Source organism: Calypte anna, chromosome 8 (genome assembly GCF_003957555.1).
Source record: "Calypte anna isolate BGI_N300 chromosome 8, bCalAnn1_v1.p, whole genome shotgun sequence".
Taxonomy (NCBI): domain Eukaryota; kingdom Metazoa; phylum Chordata; class Aves; order Apodiformes; family Trochilidae; genus Calypte; species Calypte anna.
In genome coordinates, this window is record NC_044254.1 from 29,282,752 (window position 1) to 29,305,513 (window position 22,762).

General features: G+C 42.8%; 1 protein-coding gene across 3 annotated transcripts in view; it reads left to right on the plus strand.

Annotated features, from left to right (window-relative positions):
• Nucleotides 1-22,762, plus strand: part of CACHD1 (cache domain containing 1) — an 87,946-nt gene that overhangs the window by 9,374 nt on the left and 55,810 nt on the right. For all 3 annotated transcript variants that reach the window (XM_030455555.1, XM_030455557.1, XM_030455556.1), the window contains exon 2: nucleotides 18,075-18,137. In XM_030455555.1, the coding sequence (XP_030311415.1) occupies nucleotides 18,075-18,137 (63 nt within the window). The remainder of the gene's footprint in view (nucleotides 1-18,074; nucleotides 18,138-22,762) is intronic.

Consider the following 22,762-nt stretch of genomic DNA (forward strand, 5'->3'; position numbering starts at 1 on the left):
AAAGAGGAAAGATGGATTTATTTTTTTTTTGCCTTTTTGGTGGATAGAAAATAACTTTGCCTTTTCACAGGGCTGGGAGGGGTTTCTGTCTACCTGACTTAGTTACTCAGACTCCTGGGGGATGCTGAGTCCCTGCAGGCAAAGGAAAAGGAGGAGTAAGGTGTGGGAAGGAGTATAAGGGATAAAGTGGGTGTTTAGTGCTTTGGTTTTCAGGAGTGCAGGAGCAAATGATACCGTGGTGGAAGAGCAGGACCTGAGCCAGGTCTTATTTGTGACTTTTTTCCTTTTATTTTCTTTTTAACCCCCCTGTACCCAGCCCATCAGATGCTGCTGTCCTCTGGGCATCATGCCTGGGGCAGGTACCCTGTCAGGGCTGGAATAGCCCTTCTCGTTTCATCCCTCAGCTGTGCCAAGTACAGAGTGGTGATGGCCTGAGGTGCCTCTGTGTCACCAAATAAAGAAATTAAAAGCTGAACACAAAGCAGACCTTTGGCTGGCATTGCAGGTTCCAGACCCATTTGGAGTTACTACTGCAGAGGAGTTGGGAAGCATTCCCAGCTCCTGATTTTAAAATCTGCTTTTTTTTTTCCTCCTAGGAGCCTTAAATCTTTTAGTGGAGTTGAGCTGGTGCCTGAGTCTTCACTCGATAATCTCTGTAGAAAAACGTATGCAAATGGCAGGGCCGTGTTTACTAACCACAGTGCCTAGATGAAAGGAAGCTTTGTGGCAGGGGCCTTTTGTGCCTTCTTGGATCTCTCAGCAGTTCCTGCAGAGCTTCCCAAGTCTGCCTGACACCGAGTGGCAGAGGAAAAGCCCTTCTCCTCTTTCAGCTTCAGTGGAGAAGAATGGGGAAGGAGACTTGGGGAGGAGGAGGAGGAGTGGGCACTGACCAGCTGAGTGTTCAACACCTCCAGTTCCTCCTTACCCCCAGCTGGGGCTTTGCATCTGCAATCTGGGGCTGCCTCAACCAGAGCCCCCTGAAATGGAGACAAACTTCTCCCAGCCCAGGTTTCCTTCACAGGTTTCTCTTCTCACTCCCCAACATTTCTTTTCTGAGCTGAAGTTGAGATCTGATGTTATCAGTCATCTCTTTCTGTTCATCTTCTATTTAATTCCTTATTTTTTTTCTCCCTCTCTGTACTGCACCACAGGTTCTTGGTGACCAAAAGATTGGGTTTGGGTTTTTTTCCTCCAAAAAATAAGGCTGCGAGGTCACAGGTATGTGTGGTTTGACTGACATCCTCATCAGAACAGGAATCTAGTGGACATTAATTAAGTTTCCAGTAGCTAAAAGAACTGAACCAAACTTAAAATATCCTGAAGTTCTCTGATAAAGAGGAGTTGCTGCCAGTTCCCATGCTCTGTGGGGTTGGAAGCAGAGAGCTTCTCACTTTAATCCCACTCCAAAACCCCCTGAAAAATGCATTTCATTTGGAACCACCTGAATCACAGAGGACATTATCTAGGAGGAAAAAATAAAAATAAAGGAAAAAAAAGAAAAGAAAAAGAAAAAAAGAAAAAAAGGAAAAACCACCCCCCCAGCCCTAACAAACCAAAACCCAACAAACAAAAAAAAACCAACCAACCCCCCCCCCCTCCAAAGCAAACAAACAACAAAGTCACAAAATTAGGGCAAAAAGCTGGTTGAAATTTGTCATTTTTTGGGAATTTGGTGCCTTTGACAAGGTTCTTGTGGCTTTACCAGTCAAATGCAAATCTTGTAGCAGTGAAATTCAGCAAGCTTTGAACTGCTTTTTGCAGCAGTGAGAGGCAGAGCCTGTTTGTTTCCACAAGGAGGTGATTGGAATAGGTAAAGCACCTGAGCCCTCTGTGGTTGGACAGCCATTCTTTATATAATTATCTGATTTTTTAGATTTCTAGACTGCTTTCTTAATGAAATACTTAGGGAAACACACAGGGCATATGCTGCACAGTAGTGCTGTGAATCATAAAGTATGCAGGGTCTGAAAATGAGAGATGTGGGGTAATGATCTGGTTTTTTTGTTTATTTTTTCTTTGTTGTTGTGGCCTTTTTGTTTCGATTTGTTTGATTCATTTCCATGCATCTTTGACAGAGGTTTTGTGTTCTTGGCCCTTCAGTTTCATCAGGGGAGAGTTGGTTAAAAATTGAATTGAAAATCAGGATCTTAGTTTGTCAGATGGAAATGGCTCATGAAGAATAAATTAATTTTTTTTTTACATCCTTTGGAGGTTGGGAGAACAAGTATTCATTTTTTATCAGGGAAAAAAAAAAACCCCAAACAACCCATAGTATTATTGTTATTACTATTTTATTTTTGGTGACTAAAAACTGCAACAGGAAATGACCTGAGACACAGTTTCCATGACACCCTCTCACTTGAAGCCAGTTTTCAAGAAGATGAAAGGCCAGAGCAGTCTTTTGATAGTGAGCAGCTAATTGGGTGGCTGATAGAGGCAGGTTTTTCTATGCAGGAAAAATAAAGGAGAAAAGAAGTGGAACAGCTGTGTTTTGGTACATATGTATAATCCCAGATAAACCTCTCCAAGGACAAGGAAAAATAGCAGTGCCTTAGTGAAAAGGAAAATGAAGAATACTGGAATAAATGTGGATTTTGGGGGAGGAGGTCATCTTTGGAGTAAAAAATCAGCTGGGATGAATGTGTTAATAAATTTGTACAGTCAGAACAGAACCTCTGCCTCTGTCAGAATGTGGTGTTGGGTTTTGTATTCTCCTGTGTTTGGTTTTCCTTGGCTCTGGATGTTCTTCACCAGAAAGATGGGGATGTTAAAGCAGCCTGCAGTTCAGTCTGCTCAGCTGAGGGCAGCTCTTGGATTTTCTTAGCTCTGATCATTGTTTTTCCTCCTCTAAAAGCATGTGCTAAAAATGTCACCATGCCAAAGCAGAAGGTGGGAATGTGTCTTTCTGGAACAGGGGTTTAAATCTTCAGAAGTCACTCCTGGTGACAATGGGGATGCTGATCAGGGTGTCACATCCATGTAATCTCTGCAGTGGACATGGCAAGGATGATGATTAAATAATCAAAATAAAGTGAAATCTTTAGCACAATGCCTTTAAAAAATAGTTTTAATCTGGATAGTTGGATTCTCTGCAGTGGGCAGAACCTTCCAAGACATGGCAAAGATGATAAATAACCAAAATAAAGTGAAATCTTTAGCACAATGCCTTTAAAAAATAGTTTTAATCTGGATAGTTGGATGCTGTGCTTGGGGTACCTTTTTTTTTTTCCTTCCCTGTGAAGTTTTGAATAACTGGAAAGGAAAATTGTAGTGAGAACATTTTGAGGTTATTTGTCTTGAGACTTTGTGTTGTTTCCATGTGGTACCTGTTGGTCCTGGAAGTGTTTCCAGCTGGTTAGTGCTATTTCCATGCTTTCTCCTGAACTTCCAGTGCAGAATATGCCAGCTAGGTTGGCATGCTTCAAACTAGCTGCAGTGATCTGTTTTTTGTCTCCTGAGCATCAAAGGCAGCCTGGTTTCAATGCAGATGAGGATGTCCCCAGTGGAAGCTGTGCCAAGAGTTGCTCTTCTTCCACAAAGTGGTTCCTGAACATAAAAAATGTGCTGTGCACTGGTAAGCCACCAACAGGACTTGGAAATTCTGGTAGAATTTTACAGCAAGCAGCCAGAGCTGGGCCAGACCTTTTCTTACCCCTTTGTGTGCTCATAACTCCTGCAGTGGTTAAGGACTCACCTTGCTGAGTTGCTTCAACATAAATTAACAATTAAACTCATGTGCTAATTGTGCTCCTGGCAGGAGGAAGGCTGCTCTCTGCAATTTCAGGATGTGCTGGAATAATCAGGAATAATCCCAGACCTGCTCTCTCTGCTGACAGAGCCTTCGAGAGCGTGCTGAGAATTTTGGTGAGGGATTTTGTGGGGAATTTTGAGCAACAGGCATTCCCTGCCTTCAGAAATTGGAAATGTTGCTCCATTTCTAAACCCAGCCTGGCATTTGTGGCCCCTCCTGCCTGGCAGGGCAGTGCCAAGAGTGGCATTTCCCAGGAGCAGTGTCTGCTGCTGGCAGAAATTGCTTTGCACTTGGAAATTTTGCAGTCCAGTTTTGTGTGCCTGGAGCTTTCATGTGGCTTTATTTTTCTTCAAAGGCTGAAAATTTAAATAACTGATCCCAGAATATGTCCTCAGCTGTTTTCTTCAGAAAATTGACATTTTATGGGCATTGTGAGAGGCTGAGATAAGGTTGAGGTGCTGGTGGATGTAGGAGGCAGAGGGGAGGGTGTTCCCATGCAGCTGGGACAGTCCTCTGGGTCCTGCCACCCCAGGGATCATCCTGGATCCCTGTCTTGTATTAAATCTCTTTTATCTGTCAGGAAATGAAATCAGCCTGAAAATGGTAGCAAGATGTTCCAGAAGCAGCAGTTTAACCAGAATTTTGAACTTCAGTGCTTCAAGAAAACAAGTATTTCATAAGGATGCTGTTGCCAGAGCCCTGCTAAAATCTGCAATTATTACTAATAATTGATCTGGAAAATGCCCATTGGGAAATAGGGCATCTTTTTTGCACCTTGTTCTAACATTTATCTTCAGAACAGGCAGAACAAGTGCTTAATAAGGGTGTTTGTCTTCAATGCAGCTCTTCAGGAGCCTGTGGAACAAATAAATTGGAGACTAAGCAAACCAGGGAAGGTAAAGTTGAGAGGGGGGAAGGAAAAAAAAAAAGGGAAGCCAGATCTCAGTTCCACCAGTGCTGGTTTCTATCACTGGAATGGTGGAAGTGCCCCGAGGGGGTTGCAAATGTGATTTATTTACATTGGAAGGGTCTTGTGTGGCTTAGAGCAGAGTAAAGGAGGGGTAGGTTTTAAAACTGCCTGATGGGCTTTTTATTTCATCAGCTGCAGCAGTGTTTTTTAGCAGTCCTCTCCCTTGCAACGTGCCCTGTCATGATTGCCTGAATTTCTGCACGTCCAGCTGCATGATCCTGGTTCCTGGAAGTCAGATTGCACCATGCCACCCACCCCACCCCTGTGGCATGCCAGCTCCTTTCTCCAGCTAGTAAATTGGAGGTGGAACCTACTGAGTGGTTACTACTGAGTGTGCAGAAGTTGGGTCACTTGATGTCCCTTGGGCCAAGGTGGGTGTCTCTTGGGAGAGATTTGCTGCAGACATTTTGCTGGGCTGTTTGAGGGAGAAGAATTAATTGTGTTCTGTGTGCCAGACTCAAAGAATTTCTCCTGTCAGGCTGATTCTCATTTGCTGTGGTGTGAAAAGCAAGTTGCCAAGAGGTGTTTCCTTGCCCTGCCACTGCTGGGACAACTGGGATTTGGATTTATTTGGGCTGGTTGTACCAGAGTGAAGTGGCAAAACAGACCTAAAATTGCTGTTTAATGATTTGTGTTGACAAAATGTGCATCAGAGGGTTGGGTTATTAGCATCTAATACACAAAGAGAGATGTAAAAAGGCCCTTGAGCCTGATAACAGATTTCTTTGTGCTCAGAACCTGTGTTTCTAAAAAGTAGTCCTTAAATCTGATGGTGTGTTTTTATTAGCTCATGGAAACTTCACTTGGTGGATGGGAGTGGGAGCAGGCAGGGGGGGAGGGATGCTGCAAGGAGAGGGATGTCACCTGGAAGTGAAGGAAGCACAGATGTGAGTTGGTGGGGTTTACTTTGTACTTGGAAAGAGTGGTACAATTGCCACATGATAGTTTTTGTTTTTAAAAAATCAATATCTATTGAATGTGCAAGTGTGTGAATCCTCTACAGCTGCTGCTTATCACCTTTTGCTTCTCATTTGCAATGCAGGGAGAGCCAGGAGCACACCACATTCTTTTAGAACCCCTGATTTAATGTCCTGTGAGACACCAGGGAAGGGACTTTGCCTTCCCCAGGGATAGAGCTTTCAGAATTTTCAGAAGTTGTAATTTTTACTGAAGAAATTCAATATCCTGTGACTTGTTCCCAACCCATTGCTTGTCTGTGCTGTTCTTTACCATACCTGTTTTAGGATGGACATCACTTCTTGGTACCCTTTGAACCTGATTATTGCCTGATAATATTTTATATTGCTTTTGGTGTTGTCACCTTAGGCTCATGTTTGTATCCTTGTTATCTTTAAGAGTGAAAAGGCACAGAAAGAATTAAAGTCAAGCTGGGGAGGTGAGTCAGGGGTTTACAGTGTAGGTCTGATTGTCTAGAGAAAACATTTTATTTCTGCCATGGAAAGCTTTTGGAAATTATGTGCTGAAACATGGAGAAGTTAATTTGTACTTATCAGCAGTTTATTAATTTACTCAAGTTAAAATCTATTAATTAATTTCTTAGGTTAGATTATCAGTATCAGCATCTCCCTGTCCAAGAAATCTCTCTTTTCCCCTGTTTGCTGATTGCCAAATACCTCTGTAGTAATAACCATGTGTGACAACAGGAATATTTATTCCCTGAGTAACATTAATCTGCTTCAGTTCTGTGCTGTTAATGCCTTTATTTCTCCTTGGTGTCTGAACCTGCTAATCCTGATACCAAAGTGGATTACAGTGTCATTTCAGCATGTTCAGACAGATGTGCAACACAGAGATAATTACACAGCAAAGCAAAAGAAAGGGAAATTATTTTGGTTGCTGAGCAGGAGGTGGTCTCTACCCAGCCTTCTAAAGCTTTAATTCAATTTCAGGTTTGTCTGTCAGTCCTGTTGGGCTCCTGTGCTGGGTGAGGCTGAGTTTTTAGTGTTGGGAGCTCTGTTGCCAGCAGGGTGATATTTTGGTGCCACAATTCATCATGTATTCAGAAAAAGGATTTAATATCATGCTTTTAAAGACTTCCAGGTTTTAGTAAAATAGCTCTTGTTCTGGTACAGCAGCAGGAGCAAGTGCAGGCTTTTCATCAACATCTTGTATTTCTGAACTGGATAAAATTTCACAAGTGAAAGCTTGGGTGATCTACTGAAAATGAGAGAAAAACTATTTTTCAGAAAGGAGCTGATATTAAACATTTGGCTGATAAATATTTGATGTGCACTGAAGCATCCTCCCAAATTAAATATGAATGAAGGGCAGAAGCCCTCACAGTGCTGTGGAACACTGAGGTTTTTATAATTTCAAGTGCAAATGTCTGCCTAGGGAGTCTTGATTATTTTTAATTAAGATGACACTGCACACATGAGCAGCATGAGTGCTTCTTAAATAAGTGAGTTCATGTAAGTTGTGTCTTCTGAAGGAAATCACAGCAGAGATTTATCTGGAGTAAATGAACAGCCTTTTCTCCAGAGGCTCCAAAATATTTTATTTAGATCAAGTTAAACATGAAGTGAGATATGGAAAAAAAAAAGATTAAAAAAAAAATAATTCTCTTCTGTTTTGAAATGAAGTTGGTTTAATTGTGTTCATTTACCAGGAGCAGAGGAGCTGGCTTCAGATCTGGTAAATGTTTTGTGAAAAAGCAGCTTGTAATAATAATATTTACAGAAGGAATGAAAAATAGTAATTGGCTCTGTCATTGTTTTAATTTTAACAATGTGTCTGTGCCTGAGTCCTTTTGGATCTTTTTAATAGGTGCAGCCCATCTGGCAACGACTTGGTGTCTTAAAAGGAATTAACCTCTTAAAAACCCAACACAACAGCCTTTTTAAAGAACCAAAAAACCCCTGAAAACAAACAGCAGCCCACAAACCCTTTGCACCCTGCAGTATTCTTGGCCCTTTTCTCAACGTTTTCACAAAGAAATTGAGCTTGAGAAGCCCATAAGGGCATTTTCCAAGGGCCTGAAGGAGCACAGAGCCTGAATATTGCCAGACCTTGGAGATTAGAGGAGGAATTCAGAAAATGGAGACCAGGTAGTGCTGCTCAATCCACAATATATTCTGCACACTCAAAGATATAAATAAGATTTATACTTTTTTTTTTTTTTTTTTTCACAAGAAATACCTCACTTCTTAGTGAGTGAAAAGGAATCCCACTGAGAAATAGAATATTCCTGCTCAGTGTTACATGTGCTCAGCAAGTTCTAAACCTTCTTTATTGTGCAGGGAGAACATTTTGCAAAGGTTTCTTAAAAACAGCAGCTTGCAGAAGTTGGGTTTAGTGCAGCTGGAGCTGGAGTTGTGCATTTTTCTCTTGAAAACTCCAGGGTAAACAGTGGGAGACGTGGGACAAACCCCAGCAGCAAACTCCTCCTGCAATGGCTCTGAGGATCTCAGGCTTTAATGTGAAACCACAGGAATCTGCCCACATGGCAAGGAAATCCCATACATGAAATAGCTGCAAAAAGATCCCATGCCCGTGACTAAGGAAAAGGTACCTATGTGGAGACCAAAAAAAAATCCTTCATTGGAATCTCAGGGGTTGCTTTCAGCCAGGTGAAACACTTTAAATTTATTTTTTTTTAGGGGGAAGGATTCTTACCAGTTAGAGCAGCTGATTTGTAGCATGCATTTTCAAACAGAAACCATGTGAAGTTGTTCAGCTTGGCATTTTTAACCAGCAGCTCATCAGAAGACTCTGTACTCTGATTTTTAAATTGAGGTTGAGTCTAATGTTTTGCTCCCTGGTGTTTGGAAAAAAAAAATTCCAGTAAAACTACTTTTTAGAAGGCTGAAATAATTTTTAGTTAGGAAATACTGCTGGGTGGTCTGTACACTACGACTGACACTTGTTTTCATGGTGTGCATTTATTACATTTATTTAAGATAATAAGCACTGCTTTGCCACTATTAAAATAACCAGAACAACAGACTAGAAATTCTGTTTTGTGTTCTGAGCTTTTCCTAAACCTTTTATGCTCCAGAGTTTGCTTCTGCTGAGGTAGCAATAATGCTCAAGTTGCAGAGCCAAGGTTGTTTTGATGCTTTGAAGCCCTGGTTAAGTAATGACTCCTGGAATCATGACAGTGTTTTTCAGGTTGTCTTGAAGACCAGAATAGTATCTACAAACATTTTGACTTAAATCCTGGACTGTGTTTCACTGAAATAGTTGTGTGAAGAGTCCCTGCCTGAGTGCTTTTAGGTGCTCTGGAGCTGTCTGTGGGGTGTGGGATGTGGACACAGAGGTGATGGGTGGGATGGCCATGTGGGGACACCTGGTACAGAGGTGGGAAAAGGAGGTGGTGGTTATTATTATTATTATTATTATTATTATTATTATTATTATTATTACTATCTCTGTAAAAACAAGACCTCTAAAGAGCAAAACAATGAAATAAGGATATGTGCCCAGCACACCTCATCCTGGGGCAGGTCTCTCTGACCTGAAGCCTCTCCATCTCAGCAGCTGCCTTGGTGGAACCATCCCATCCCATCCCATCCCATCCCATCCCATCCCATCCCATCCCATCCCATCCCATCCCATCCCATCCCATCCCATCCCATCCCATCCCATCCCATCCCATCTTTTGAGCTCTGCAGTCCAGGACCCTGCAGCCTCCTCAGTTTGGGAGATGATGTGGGCAGAAGGGGAAGGACTCCTCTTTGCAATACATCTGATCATTTTTTATTTTTTTTTCTCCCCAAGGCTGTGTGTAGCAATTCTGGTGGGGTGGTTTGGCAGAGATGCTACAGAAAAGGCTGAGACAAGTTTTGCTGCTCTTCAGTGCCTTTCCTCATTAAATCTGGAGCTGTCTGTCCTGCTTCTGGGTTGGAATCTCCCCTGCCCTTGCTTACACTGGAGGTTTTGTTTGAGATTTTTGGTGTTGGTTGTTTTCTTTTGCCCTCCCCTCTTTCATTTAAGTGGTGTCTTGCCATTTTGCTTGGCTTTTTTTCTTTTTTAATTAGAAGAATAAATGCTGCCATTCATGTACACATTGCTTTGAAGTGCTGCAGGAATCTTAATCTTTAATTTTTATTTTTTATTTATTTTTCTGAACCCACTGATAAGATCTAATGGCTCTGCTCTTTCCAGCAGATTGCATTTGTTTTCTGGGGGTTGCTCTGCCTCCTTCTGTGTCCCAAGATAAGAAGTCAAACAGGAGGAAGAACAGTTAATTGTCTGGCTCCCCTGGAGCATTCCTGGCTTTTGTTTTGCAGAGGGGTGACTCAGGAAAAACAATCCTGGGGACTGAGTGACCTCTGCTGAGCAGGAACCAGCAGAAGTGGGGGTTCCTGGATGCATTTTTGTGTGCTCTGCTCCTCTGGTTCTTGTCCTGCAGAGCTTGGTCGAGCCTTAGAGATCCATCCAGAGGTCTTCTAGAGGTCATCCATCTTCTTGGCTTAGCTGGCCTGGCAATTATTGGCTGCTTTGCATCTGGATCTTACTTCTTGGAGTCCAGGCTGAAGCATTTCCTTCTGTTTTAGGTTTAATCCTGTTTGATAGTGGCTGGTGGCCTCTGAGTCACAAAACTCCCACTAATGGTTTAGTTCATGAGCATCCTTGTTCCTGGAGTTGGTTCCCACCCCTGTTTTAGAAGCAAGAGGAGAAATACCCTGTTTCCAGTGCTGCTTGGTGGGTGATTCTCTTTTCATTAACACCTAAGTATGGTAAAATGTTTCCTAAAGCTTGGGGGATTTCAAATTGCACAGTCAGAGTTGGAAGTCAGGAGTTGTTTTCCAGTAACTTCACATCCACGTTGGAGGCAGTGATAAAGCAAAGTGTTTGTCTTCTGGAGTTGCTTTTTTAACTTCTTTCAAAATGTAATGGAGAAATGAAACCTCTGAGGACACCAGGAGTGGGAAGAATTCCTGCAGCTCCCTTCTGCTTGGCAAAGGCAGGATGTGGGTTGTGTCACAGAGAACCAATGCACATGAGATGTGTCAACAGGTGACCTTAAAACTCTTTTATTCATCATTACAAATAATATCACTGTATGAGAGCACTCCTGGACTTTCTGCTGCAGCCACTGCCTCAGCCAGGCAGGTGCTTAGGGACAGACAGCATCTCTCAGGTTCTCACTCTTTATTTTTCTCTTGGAAAAATAAATAAATATGGGTGCCTTGGGTGGAAACAGCTGTGAACTGTGTTAGAATTTAAACCTTTGGTGTCTCTGAGTGCAGGCAGTGTTGTGTCAGCTAAGACACAGGGTTGCAGGGCAAGGCTCTTATCATGGTATTTATATCTGTCTGCTGATGGTTCTTGCTGAGAGATCCTGAAAAATGATGCTCTTGGACATGTAAAGAAAACAGTTTGGGACTTCCATTAACATCAGCCCATTTGTTTTCTGCACAGAAGTTCAGTGTTGTGATTTATGACCTGCAGATTTCTGTATTTAAGCTTCTTGGTCTTGGTTTGGTTTTTTTTTTTTAATAGATCTCTTTATTGCCTTGGTTGTTTCTGTGCTGCAGTGTTTCTCCAAACAAAACCCAGTCTCTGCCTTGATGGTGTTGAACAGCCCAGGAAACAAAATCAGTGGGTAGTGTGTGTCTGGCTGTCCCTTTGGGGTTTGGGTTTTTTGAGGTTTTTTCTGTTTTTTGGGGTTTTTTGGGGACTTTGCTGTAAAATGACCCAGTCTTAGCTGGAATGTTGCATGAGTTGATCTCTGTTTATTCTGTGTGATTGCTGGATATTGAATTTAGGTTTAATTTGGAGAAGGGCAGTAATTATACTAAAATGATACCCAGCTCTTTTGGCTCTCGAGTTGCATCATTTACATGGATTTAAGCATTTCCCCATTTTTAGGCAGGCATTCTGACATGAGCTTGAAAACAAACCAGGAAAATGAAACCCAGAGTTCTCCCAGTGGAATTAAATTTCAGGTCAATTTTGCTCCTGATAAACACTTCAATTTCTGCTCTCTTTAAAGAGGAGAAAACCAACAAAATGCAGTGAGTAGAAAAGTGCCCAGAAATCACAAAATTCTCAACCTGAAAAAACCACATCTACATATTTTAAAGTTTTGTATCCTAGAGGCTGGAATGAGGAATAAGTGGAGGGAGAAAAAAAAATCCAATTGTATAGAGAAGAGCCATCTGCTTTGTGTTTTGAGCTTGGGTAGCATGACTTTCCTCTTTCTGAAATCCTGCCATATACATTGTCACGAGCAGAATCTTAGTCAAGTTACACTGGCTAAATGAATAATCTTTTTTTAACATGTGGAACTAATTTTCTTAGAGTATTTTCACTCTTCTTTGCCTCCTCCTTCTCTGGGCCCTTGAAAAAGATGAAAAAAAAAAATAAATTAACCTGCTGGTTGTTGATTGCATTTTTGGCAGCTACTCAGTGTTCCTTGCAAGTTTCTCAAGACACCTTTAGAGGAATTGTGTTCTACTTTGATTCTTTTCAAGCAGTGTTTTAGTGACTTAGCATCTCCCCTTCTGGAAATGGTCCTGAAGGCTTCTACCTCCCCCAGGCTGGTGATGAGAGGTTAATGAGAAATGGTGACTGTGATGCTTTCTATGAAAAAGCTCAGTGAATATCTTTTAGGAAGATCAAACCTGTTCTTCTCTTAGTTTTTTGGGTTGCATAAAATGTTTTGTTCCAGTCTGGGGAGCAAAGATCATAGAATCACAGAGTTGGGTTGGAAGGAACCTTAAAGCTCCTCCATTCCCAGCTCCCTGCCATGACAGGGACACTTCCACCAGCCCAGGGTGCTCCAAGTCCCATTCCTTGGCCTTGGACTCTTCCAGGGATGGGGCATTGATCCATCCCTCCCATCCCAGATGCCATGGGCTGACTCAGCACAGGGCAGAAAATAATGGGAGCTTGATTCTCTGGTAAGCAACCTTCATTAAGGCAAACATCAGGCAGAGAAATGATGTTTTCTGGTTTAAAACCTTCTCAAAATAAATCCACCCACAAAGGTAGGGTATATATCCCAGATATATCTGCAGATATATCCCAGATAGGTGTCTGCAAACATGCACTTTATTTGTCTTGAATGCTGGGAGGTTCTGTGCTTATAGAAAAACTATGATAGTCCCAGCATTTACTTTTTTTTCCCCCAAATACCTCCTCATTCCAAATAATCCTGTGTAAATTCTAGACCTAAAATAACTAAAAGCATTTCAGTGAAGCTGCCAAAGGATGAGTCAAATGATGCTGTGGTTTCCCAACACTCCAGTGACAAATTGGGCACAGGCCAACATTTCCTATCAGTGACATAAATCACTCCTCCTACCAGATGTTGGTGGCAGGGGAATCACACAAGCTGGCTGAATCCTTGCATCTCCCCAGTTTTAATTCAAGGTGCTGCTTCTGGTGGTGTTTTCTCAGGAGGTGCTGCCCTGACCCCCCAAAAAACACCAACCTGAGCTCAGCTTCTGAGTCTGCACCACATTTCACTGCCTGGTAAAGGTACCAGCTGCTGCTTGACAAATAAAATAATGAAGAGAACCCAACCCAAACCATGAATTAGTTAAATACTTGTGGAAAATCTCTTATTCTGAAAGCCACAGAAAAACACTCCCAGTGTGATGTTGGGATTTTCCTTTTAGTCCCTGAATTTCCCTCTGAGCTGAGCAGAGTCTGGAGTTCTGAGCTGCTGCCCTCATTGCTCTGACCCAACTGGGTTTGCATTTTGCTGCCTTTTCCTCCAATTTACTTCTAACTTCTTCTATGTATACTGTAAATTCTTAGAGGAAAACACAGAGATGTCCTTGCTCTCCTGGGAACCCACTGTTTAATGTTTCTGGTGTGGAGGGAATGGTAATAAAACAGAATATGATAGGGCTTCAGACACTGCAAAAATAAACTTCAGGCAGAAGCCATAGGTTGCCCTCAAAGCTGCAAGTTCCATCAGAATAAAAGGATTTGCTATATATTTGTTTGCTCACCACTTTTTAAAACATTAACCTTTAAAATAAGAAACAGAGCCTGGTTAGTAGCTGCTCAAGGTTTTAAAAATATCCCAGCCCTGCTGGGTTAATGCTGCTTAGTTGTGACCCATGGATGTTTTGCTGCTGCTTCTTTCTGTGCTTTTTAAATATTGTTGAGGTTTTTTCATCCTTTCATTGCCCAGAAGTGACAGGGAACAGCAGCCTGCATCCTAAATTAGCTGAAAGTTATGGGGTTTTTTTCTTTTGCATGAAAAAAATTCTTTTTTTTTCTTTTTCTTTTTCCTTCCCTAAACCAACTTCAGTGTATTTTTCAGTGCACTCACAGCTCAGTGGCTATATTCCTAATTCTGTATGTGCTTTTCCTAGTTCTCTGTGTCTCTAAAAGTGTTGGTTTTGTCAGGAAGGAGATGGATTCCTGTCTCATCTGGCAAATCAAGTGATGTGCAAATGGTTGACTGCTCTCCAGAGCACTTGGCACTTGTTGGGTCCCCTTGGTTGGGGACCTTAGGGGCTTGGGGGGGGCTGGTGGTCTTTTTTTTGTTTTTTGTTTATTTTAATGAAGTGCTGACAATCAAACTGGAGGCTTTTGAAGTATTTTCTCACCAAGCTGCATTGCTGCTGACTTGATTTTAATTTCAAGCAACCGAGTGACCCAGCCCATGAATATTTGAGTCTCTAGGCTGAGCTTGGGTTTGGGATCATCTCCCACTTTTAAAACTTGAGTTGCTTTTGGCTTCAGATGTCAAAGCCTCCTAAACCTTGTTTTGCCAGACCATGAAGCTCACTCTGAGCTTACTCCTTATCTCTGTTCCTGGGAAACCTGACTCCATCCCAGCTGGAAGTGCTGGGCCCATTCATCACTGTCAGGAGGAGGCTTTAGAGATGGTGGTGGCCCAGATCTTCCCTATCCCAGCCCCCAGGACCCCTGCCCTTGGGTCCTCTCCCTGCTTCCATCTCACCAAATATTTCTCCTGGTGTTCAAAGCTCAAAGTGAGGCAGCCTGGGGGCACCCAGAAGCACTGGGCTGCAGTTTAAGACCTTGAAGTGGGAATCTGCAAGCCACAGGAGAAGGTTTTCTAGGAAGCTGCAAGTGTCTTCACCCAGATGAGGAGTTAAAGAGTTTCTGATGTGTTGAAAATGTGAATTTGTGGAACAAACCCCAGGTTTCTCAGGATTCCCTCCAGGCTGTGGTCATCCTCTGCATCTCTGTTGTGCTGCCTGGCTCAGAGCTGTCACAGACCTCCAGAAATCCCCCGTGGGCCCTGCAGATCCCAGGATTTTCTCTTCTCAGGCTTTGTTTGGGTAGCTAAACGTGATGCCTGTGTTTGGGAAGGGGAGGATAAGGAACAGGAGTGATGTGCCAGGGGTTGTGCTGCAGGATCCAGGTGTTGCCTGAGGCTTGGGGACCCTGGGGATGGTTCAGGGCTTTGTGCTCAGCTTCAGCTGCCCCACGGTGATGAAAAGTGAGTCTGAAGCAGGAGGTGATTGATCCAGCCAGGCAGCCAAGGGAGATTTCCCTCTGAGCAGCTCAAATATTGAAGTAATATGAAAAGAAATGGCACTTGGGCTGATACAGAGCTGGCTGAATCTGGAATTCCCGTCAGTTCCCAAGTTTGCTTTTGGAATAAAGTATGGGAAAGGCAGACACACTTCTGAGTTTTGGAGAAGTTGGGAGGTTTTTTTGTTCCTTAACACTCTTTTGGAAAACTGATGCTTTGTGGTGGAAATAGCTGGAGGGAGGGAGGGAATGAAGCAAGGTTTGCTTGCTGGGCTGGGTGAAATGGGAGTTGGGACAAAATGCTGATTTCTAAACCAAATCTTGAAATTCAATTCAGAGTTTGGTTTGGGGGGAGGGAAGGGAAGTTCCTTTAGTTTCCATTTATTTTTTTTTCAGGTGAAAAACTCCAACTTTGAGGCAGGGTGCTTGATGAACCCAAGCTGTTGAAGTGGTGTGCAGGTGTATGATGGCACATGTGGGGTTGGAGGGCAGTGAAGGGTTCTCAGCCCTTCAGGTGAGCAGTGGCCAGCACAGGGGGGGTAGTTTTGCCCTCTGCCCCAAAAGCTAAGCTCTTGTCTTTATTCAAGATGTCAGGTTTAAAAAAAAAATGGAGAATTTCCTGCAAAAACCCAAAATCTTCCTCACCTGGAGGTTCAGCAAGAACCTGGGGATTTATGGAAATGACAAGAAGCTGATGATAGTGAAAAAAGAGGGGGAGATGGAGAAAAATCCACCAAACTGCTGTTCCTGGGGTTGGGGAGGAGTTGGTGAGGAGGGGATGGGGGCAGCTGAACCACTGGGTGAGGACAAATACTCCTGGCTGAGCATCTCCTCAACCAGGGACATCAGAAGAGGGGAATTGTTCCTCCTGGGGCAAGGCAGCCTGCTGCCATCTGCCAGGCAGATTCAGTGAAAGGAGGAGGAATAAAGTACAGATGCTAATGTGCTGTGTAAACAACAAGGGGCTGAGTTCTCCTAAATATTTAGGCTGGGTTGCTCTTGGGGTCTGTGAAGTCCCATTAAGTTGCTGAGGATGGTTGCCAGTTTGCTCTGGTTTTCAGCTGAAAAGTTAGATGGGTTTTTGAAATTAGGGAATGAGCTGAAATACATCTGGGAGAGGTTTTTGGCTCTGGGTGAGCTTTGGTGTAGGAGTTGATGGAAAAAAGAGGAGGGATCTCCAGTGGTGGGATAGGACCCAGGTAGGGACTGAGCAGTTTCCATAGCCTGGGGTGTGCCTTGGGGGGGGGTTTCAGTCTTTATTTATTTTCAATCCTTATTTAGCTTTTCCTGACAGAGCTTTCCAGGCTCTCTGCTGTGCACAGAGTTTTTAATTTAAAAAAAAAAAAAAAAGAAAATAAAAGAAGGAAGCTTAAGAGAATAATATAAATCAAGGAAAAGTAGGTTAAAAACCTAATCCAGTGGGCAGCTAAATTCCTGCTGGCACTGTGACTTTTGTGTAACCATGTATAATGCTCTCTGGCATTATTTTGGAAGTTCATAAACGTGGCAGAGTGTAAAAGGGGTGGAGGGAGAGGTCAGCTTTGTGTTGAGGACAGAAAGCTCCATTCTCAGTAGCTGACAGGCTGTTTCCTTCTCCTCCCTTTTGATGCCTGGGGACGAAAAATTCAATCCATTTAAACCATTCTGCATCAAAATGACATGCTTTAATGTACTTCCTTCTGATGTTTAAATTATCTTTTCATCTTGGGGGGGGGAAGCCAACATGTTTGTAGTTAAAGTACCCAAGCAGAGCTTTAAACAAAGGTCTGGAAGCAAAGGAAGTCTGAATGGATTGGCTGCTTTTACGAGTAGATGCCTTTTTATTTTATTTTTTTCCCTCCCCCTCTTTGGCTCTCTGGGAGTTGTAAACCAAGGAGATTTATTGCTGCCCTGCCAAATGCTGCTTTCCAATTAAGAGTTCAAATTTCTGAGATTCCTGAAGTCCTCAGGAGGGAGAGGGGTAAGGGAAAGTGAGGATCCTAAGTGGAGCAGGACACACCAAAGGGTTTTCCAGGCTGGTTTGGCCAGTTGGAGCTGTAAACAGCTTTTCTGGAAGGAAATCAGGCTAAACATGCATCAGGAAAACTCTTGGAGTCTTCAGCCAAAGATTACATTGGATTTGGGTGAAATGCAGATTTCTTTAGTAATTGCAGGTCTTGCAAGCAATCTGGAGAGCTCTCTGGTTTCTTATGTTGCTCTGCACAGGACCCTTGGGAATTTCACAACTCTCATGTCATGGGAGGGTCCCTGTCCTTCACCAGATGTGCCTGTGTCTGCAGATGTTCATCCACTCCAGCAGTAAAATCCCAGCTCCTCTTGAGGCTGGGGGAGAAAAATCACCTTGGCTTGCTCATGTCCCCTCCTGGAGAGGGGAAGCTTTCCCAGGGAAGGACACAGCTCTCCCTCTCCTTTATTCTTTGATTTTTTTTTTCCTCCTTTATTCTTTTATTTTTTTATTTATTTATTTTGCCATTAGTGAGCTCAATCAGATTGTTTTAAAAAGTGGGTCTCATTTTGTCTTTTCCAGATAGGAAATAGGCCTAGATTCAGCTCACAGCTTCTTGTTAGTTGGAAGCAACAAATACTTTTAGGAGCATTTACACTGGATTAAATGCTTAGCACTAAAGAGCAGTCAGAGTTTGTGTGGGCAGCAGCTTTCAAATGTGAAATGGATGTTTTAGCATCTTAAGTCAGTTTGGTAAATTAGATAGTTTGAAAAAAAAACACACTTGTTTGCCCTAAAACCCAAACCCACAGAGATCCCAGAGCAGGGATATGGGCTTCCCCTTGGATATGCCTGGCAGGAAACTCCCCAGCTCCTTGCTTGACACGGATGTCCCCACCTGTGTGCCTTCTGGAGCTGCTTTACTGTCACCTGTGTGTCACAAGGTCTCTTACACACCCTTCTGCTTTTTCTTGCAGAGGATTTTCAACTCCTTTGTGTACACGGAGAAAACCTCGAATGGAGAAAGCGAAGTTCAGCAGGTGAGTCCCAGAGCCCCTTCCCACCTCCTCCTGCCCTTTGGAAGCACTCAGAGGCAGCTGAGTGGCTTTATCACACATCACACAACCCATACCCATTTCTGTTTGCCATCTACAGGGGGCTGATCCAAGAGTTTTGCATTGCCATGGGAAAGTTTTGCATCTGCTTTGTGTGGGTCCTTCCCTTAGAACCCAAAGAGCCAAGGCAGAGCTGGGGTCTTCATGTCATCTCCCCCATGAGTTGCCTGCTCTTCATGTTGGGAAGTGTCTCTTTTCAAATAGTTTTAATTGAAAGCAAACCCACTGTTTATCAATGTGGAAATGGGATCAGTTGCTTGGTGTGATGTTACAGCCTCCTGCATGCCTGTTGTGGCTAAGGTTTTGGGCAATACTGTGTGGGTTGTTTTGTTCTGTTTTATGGGAACACATTGGAACATGGAACTTTGCAATTAGCAGTGAGATAAAAGGGCTCAGCACGTGGGCTGGTTGCATTTCAATATGTGCACACGATTTGGAGAATGGATTTTTGATCAACTCTTTAAAAAAACAGGTCAAATAAGTCTTATTTGCACCTTGAAGTAATTAAGGCACCAATTCCCTCTGCCCAGAACTGCACCTTAGTGGTAAATGTGATGAATTTTGGTAGGCACCTGGGCATCCAAACAAAGAACTGGCTTTTCCTTGCAGTTTAAGCACAACCTTCAGTGAGTAACCTGACCTTCCTGGACCCCTAGCAAGCCAGTTTTTATGGTCAGTAAAAACAAAAGTGCCTCAGAGCAGAGCTCTCCCCAGGGAAAAGAGAATTTTTCTTCAGCCTTGCAGGTAGCCTCTGCTGTTCCCAGATGCATATCAGTGCTTTGTGTGCTGCTGTGCATTAAAGCTGCTCATGTAAGATAAAACATTTAACACTCTTTAAGTTGTCTTTCTGTAAATACTAACATTTCCAGATTTATTGAATTTATTTTTTCCCCAAGGAAACCATCAAAGCAGAGTTGGCTCAAATGGGGTTGTGAATCCCTGCACACTGTATTTAAACTTTTGGAGAGTTTGGATTGGAGAGCAGGGCTCAGCTCCCTTCCTATTTCAGAAGAAATATGGTGGCTTTGGATGGGATCATGGTCAATGGAGGAGCTAAAGTAGTTTCCAGAAAGTGGATTAGTTCAGGAAGATTTCCACTCATGCTGTGGTTCTGTTAAACCAAACCCAAGTCTTGGTTTAGGAGCCTTGCCCCATGCTGGCAGTAAACTGAAGTGGGTAAAAATGTTAACAGAAAACCTGGATAAACGTAAGAGCATGTGATTAATGATCTAGGGTATAAATATGACTCTTGGTTGACATCATGCATGTTTTAAGGTGAATTTCTTGTGCATGTTATCATAAAAGTGACAAGGTTTGTGTTCACACATAAAAAAAGCTCAGCTTTGGAACTGCTTGTGTCAGTGTTAGGTGTTGTTTGGTGAGACAGAGATGCATGGAAACCAAAGCAAGGCATTAATCCTAGAAAATTACCCTAATTCTGGTGTTAATGACTGCAGGAGCTGGAGGATGAGAGTGTCTCAGCCACGGTGTTGTGCTTCACAGGAAGGTTTCTCCTAGCTCTGGTTAGTGAGAAGTCATTCAGTGCAAGTGTTTTTCTGAAGCTTGATCATTTTACAGGGTTTTCAGTCATCACAGTTGAGATCATCACCTGTAAAGCAAGAGTGAAAAAATATGTGGAGGGGTAAATAACCAGGAGGACATTCCCTCTTCTGGTTTTGATCCCTCTGCCTGCCTTTGTTACACCAACTTTCCCCTTTGCTTCTCAAGAAAATTGTGCAAAACTTTCCATGCTTTTAATAATTATCTTTCCTCTCTGCTGGCTTGCTTTGACTTCTGCTTTATGGCTTTTTTTTCATTTTTTTTCTTCTATTTTTACTAAGCAGTCAAAGGTATGAATGTCATGACACAGGGGCAGCAGGTGTGCCATTGATCTTGTATTAGAAGCCTTCAATTTATTTTTTTTTAAACCTTCCAAGAAAGCTCCCAATTTTTTTTTCTTGGTCATAACCTCTAATTGAAGAACACTTAATTAAGAAGGGGTTATATGGAACAGAGTGCAGTGACACCCTGTGCTCTTCAGATAAGTAGTCTGGTTTTCCCCTGGAGGTCCAGATGTGTCCAGATTATTTTTGAGTATTTATTTGGTGTCATTCTTATGAATCTCCACACTTCTGTTGCGTGTCCCTCTCACTAATGTGGGCATAATTTTTTTTGCTGTTTGTTGAGGACTCAGCAAAATACTGGAAGTTCAAATTAAATCCAAAAAACCTGTCCAACTTGCAGTCCCATTGAAGAAATGGTTCAGTTGGTGGTGGTGGCTGGTTGGGGGTGCAGAAAGGGTGATGCTCAGGGATGCAGCCAGGGGCCACATTTCTGTGGCTTTGCCTTCCCTCTGAGCACACCCAGGTGGGTGCTTGGGTGCAGAGGGACCACGGAGGGGTAATTCTCACCCAAGTTTAAAAGCTGAAGCCCAAAACCATCCCTGCATCTTAAAACAAGGGTTCTCTGGCTTTGACATCACACTAGGGAAACGTGTTGGTTTTTTTTTTTTTTTCTCTTGGAGTATTTCTGGGTGGTCTGCTCACCACAGAAGGGCCATGTGGGCTGGATTATACGTATCAGATGGCTTTTGAAAGCCAGAAGTTTTTTTTTGGAAACCAAAAAGCTGGATTAAAACTTCTTTGAAGTCTTGACTATTGGTTCTCCACTTAGGAAAAGCTGCTGTGCTTGTTTCCCAGCCCCAGATGGATGTGTTCACCCTAAGCAGATAGAAAGAACTAAATACTGTAGGTAGAGTGATGAATTTGAAGCTGGAAAAAAAAAAAACACAAAAGGAAAAAAAAGGGAAAAAAGGGAAAAAAAAAAAAGAGGAAAAAAAACAAGAGGAAAAAAACCCCAAAAACCTGAGGCCTGGGTGAAGCATAATTACTGTGGTTAAAAGCTCACCAGTGAAGTGGATGGGAGAATCATTGAGCACTTGTGTTTCATTAACAAGCAGGTCTCTCAGCCCCAGTGAATCACAAGCAAGCTCCCTGAGCTTCATGAGGAAGAGCAAGCCCAAATGTAAAGCAAATAAATCCCTGTCACTCATTCTGCCTTTGTCATTCATTAGCATTTTCTTAGCAACTGATAGCCAAAGGCAACTCATTAGGGTTTGATGGCAGCTGGGATTTTTTTTTATATAGTTTTTTTTTCCCTGGCAGGCCACTGGCTTGTTGTGGGGGGTGTTTTTCTTATCCCAAACTGTGTAAATAATGACTTTGTGTTTGTTGAGAAAGTGACAAACTGCAGCTGTTGGCCTTCAGCCCTTCACTGTTTAATACCCTTGGCTTTCTGCATGCCACACAAGGAGGGCTTCACCTTGTTACACTTTTCAAGGTCTGCAGCCACAGAATTACTATTGTAGCTAACAGAGAAAACCCTTTTTTTTTTTTGTTTTGTTTTTTTTTGCTTTGAATAGGTTATTAAAAATAGGCTGGAGATTGCCAAAAATAACTCGGGTGCCTTTCCTGTGAGTTATTTCAATATCAGAGAACCCACGTGTGATATGAAACTTTAGTGGTGTGAACTAGTGCTATAAAGTGGCAAATGGTTGCTTTTATTAGGGGAAAAACTAGATTAGGCCTTTTGGAGGAAGCCAGCATGTGTTCAGGGTCCTGCAAGACATCTGTTTCTCTAGCAGAGAAGAAAATGAATCTGGGCTGCAAGGAGGAGAAGGGACCAGGACTCAGGTTTGAGCCAGGAGGGTATTTCCCAGCTCCACACAGGAAAATCTTGATGCTTTCAGCTGGGGCAGAGAAGGTGGAACACAGCAGCAGAGAGAAAATTCCTAATAATTTCTTTTGTTTCTGTCTGTCCATGGATCCTGGGGAAAGAAGCAGCAGCAAATATAAAGTCATGTAGTTAGTTGAGAGGGTAAATATCCACATGTCAGCTGAAAATCACCTTGGGTTTTGGGCTGGGCAAAGAGCTTTTAATCTTTTTTCAGAGATAATCCATCAACATGCTCAAAAATCTCCATTTTGCTGTTGAACCATGACATCTGCCTGGCTACAAAAAGTGATGCTTGCACAAAGTTAAATTTTATGTCAGTTTATTGTGAGCCTGGTGGTAAAAGGTGAGAGATATGGCATTAAATTTTTGTCCATTTGTAAATTTTTGACTTTCTGGAGTTGTGGCCCTCACTGGAGTTTTTGCTGTGCACTGTGTTCAACATCTTCATTGGCTTAAGCCTTGGGCAGCTTTGCCAGTGGAAAACCTCAAATGAGTGCTGGTCTCTTGGAAGAAATGCATGTTGGAAAGCAGTTTCCCCACTGAGTCTCTTTTCCATGTCCTCCAGAGCCAAAGGAATGATTCCAATCTGTTAAAGTGTGGCAAGAAGCTGGGGGTGATTCTGTTGTGCTTTCTCCAGCCATGTCCCTCCTATCCTCTGTGCTCATCTGGCTTTGTAGACAAGCAGTGGTTTCTACAAGACCCGAGCAGGTTAGGAATAAATATGTTAAAAATCATCTAAAACAGGAATCTGGCTGCACAGGGGAGTTGTGATAGAGCAGGAGGAGTGGCTGGTAGGGTGCTGGGGAGAGGGGCTT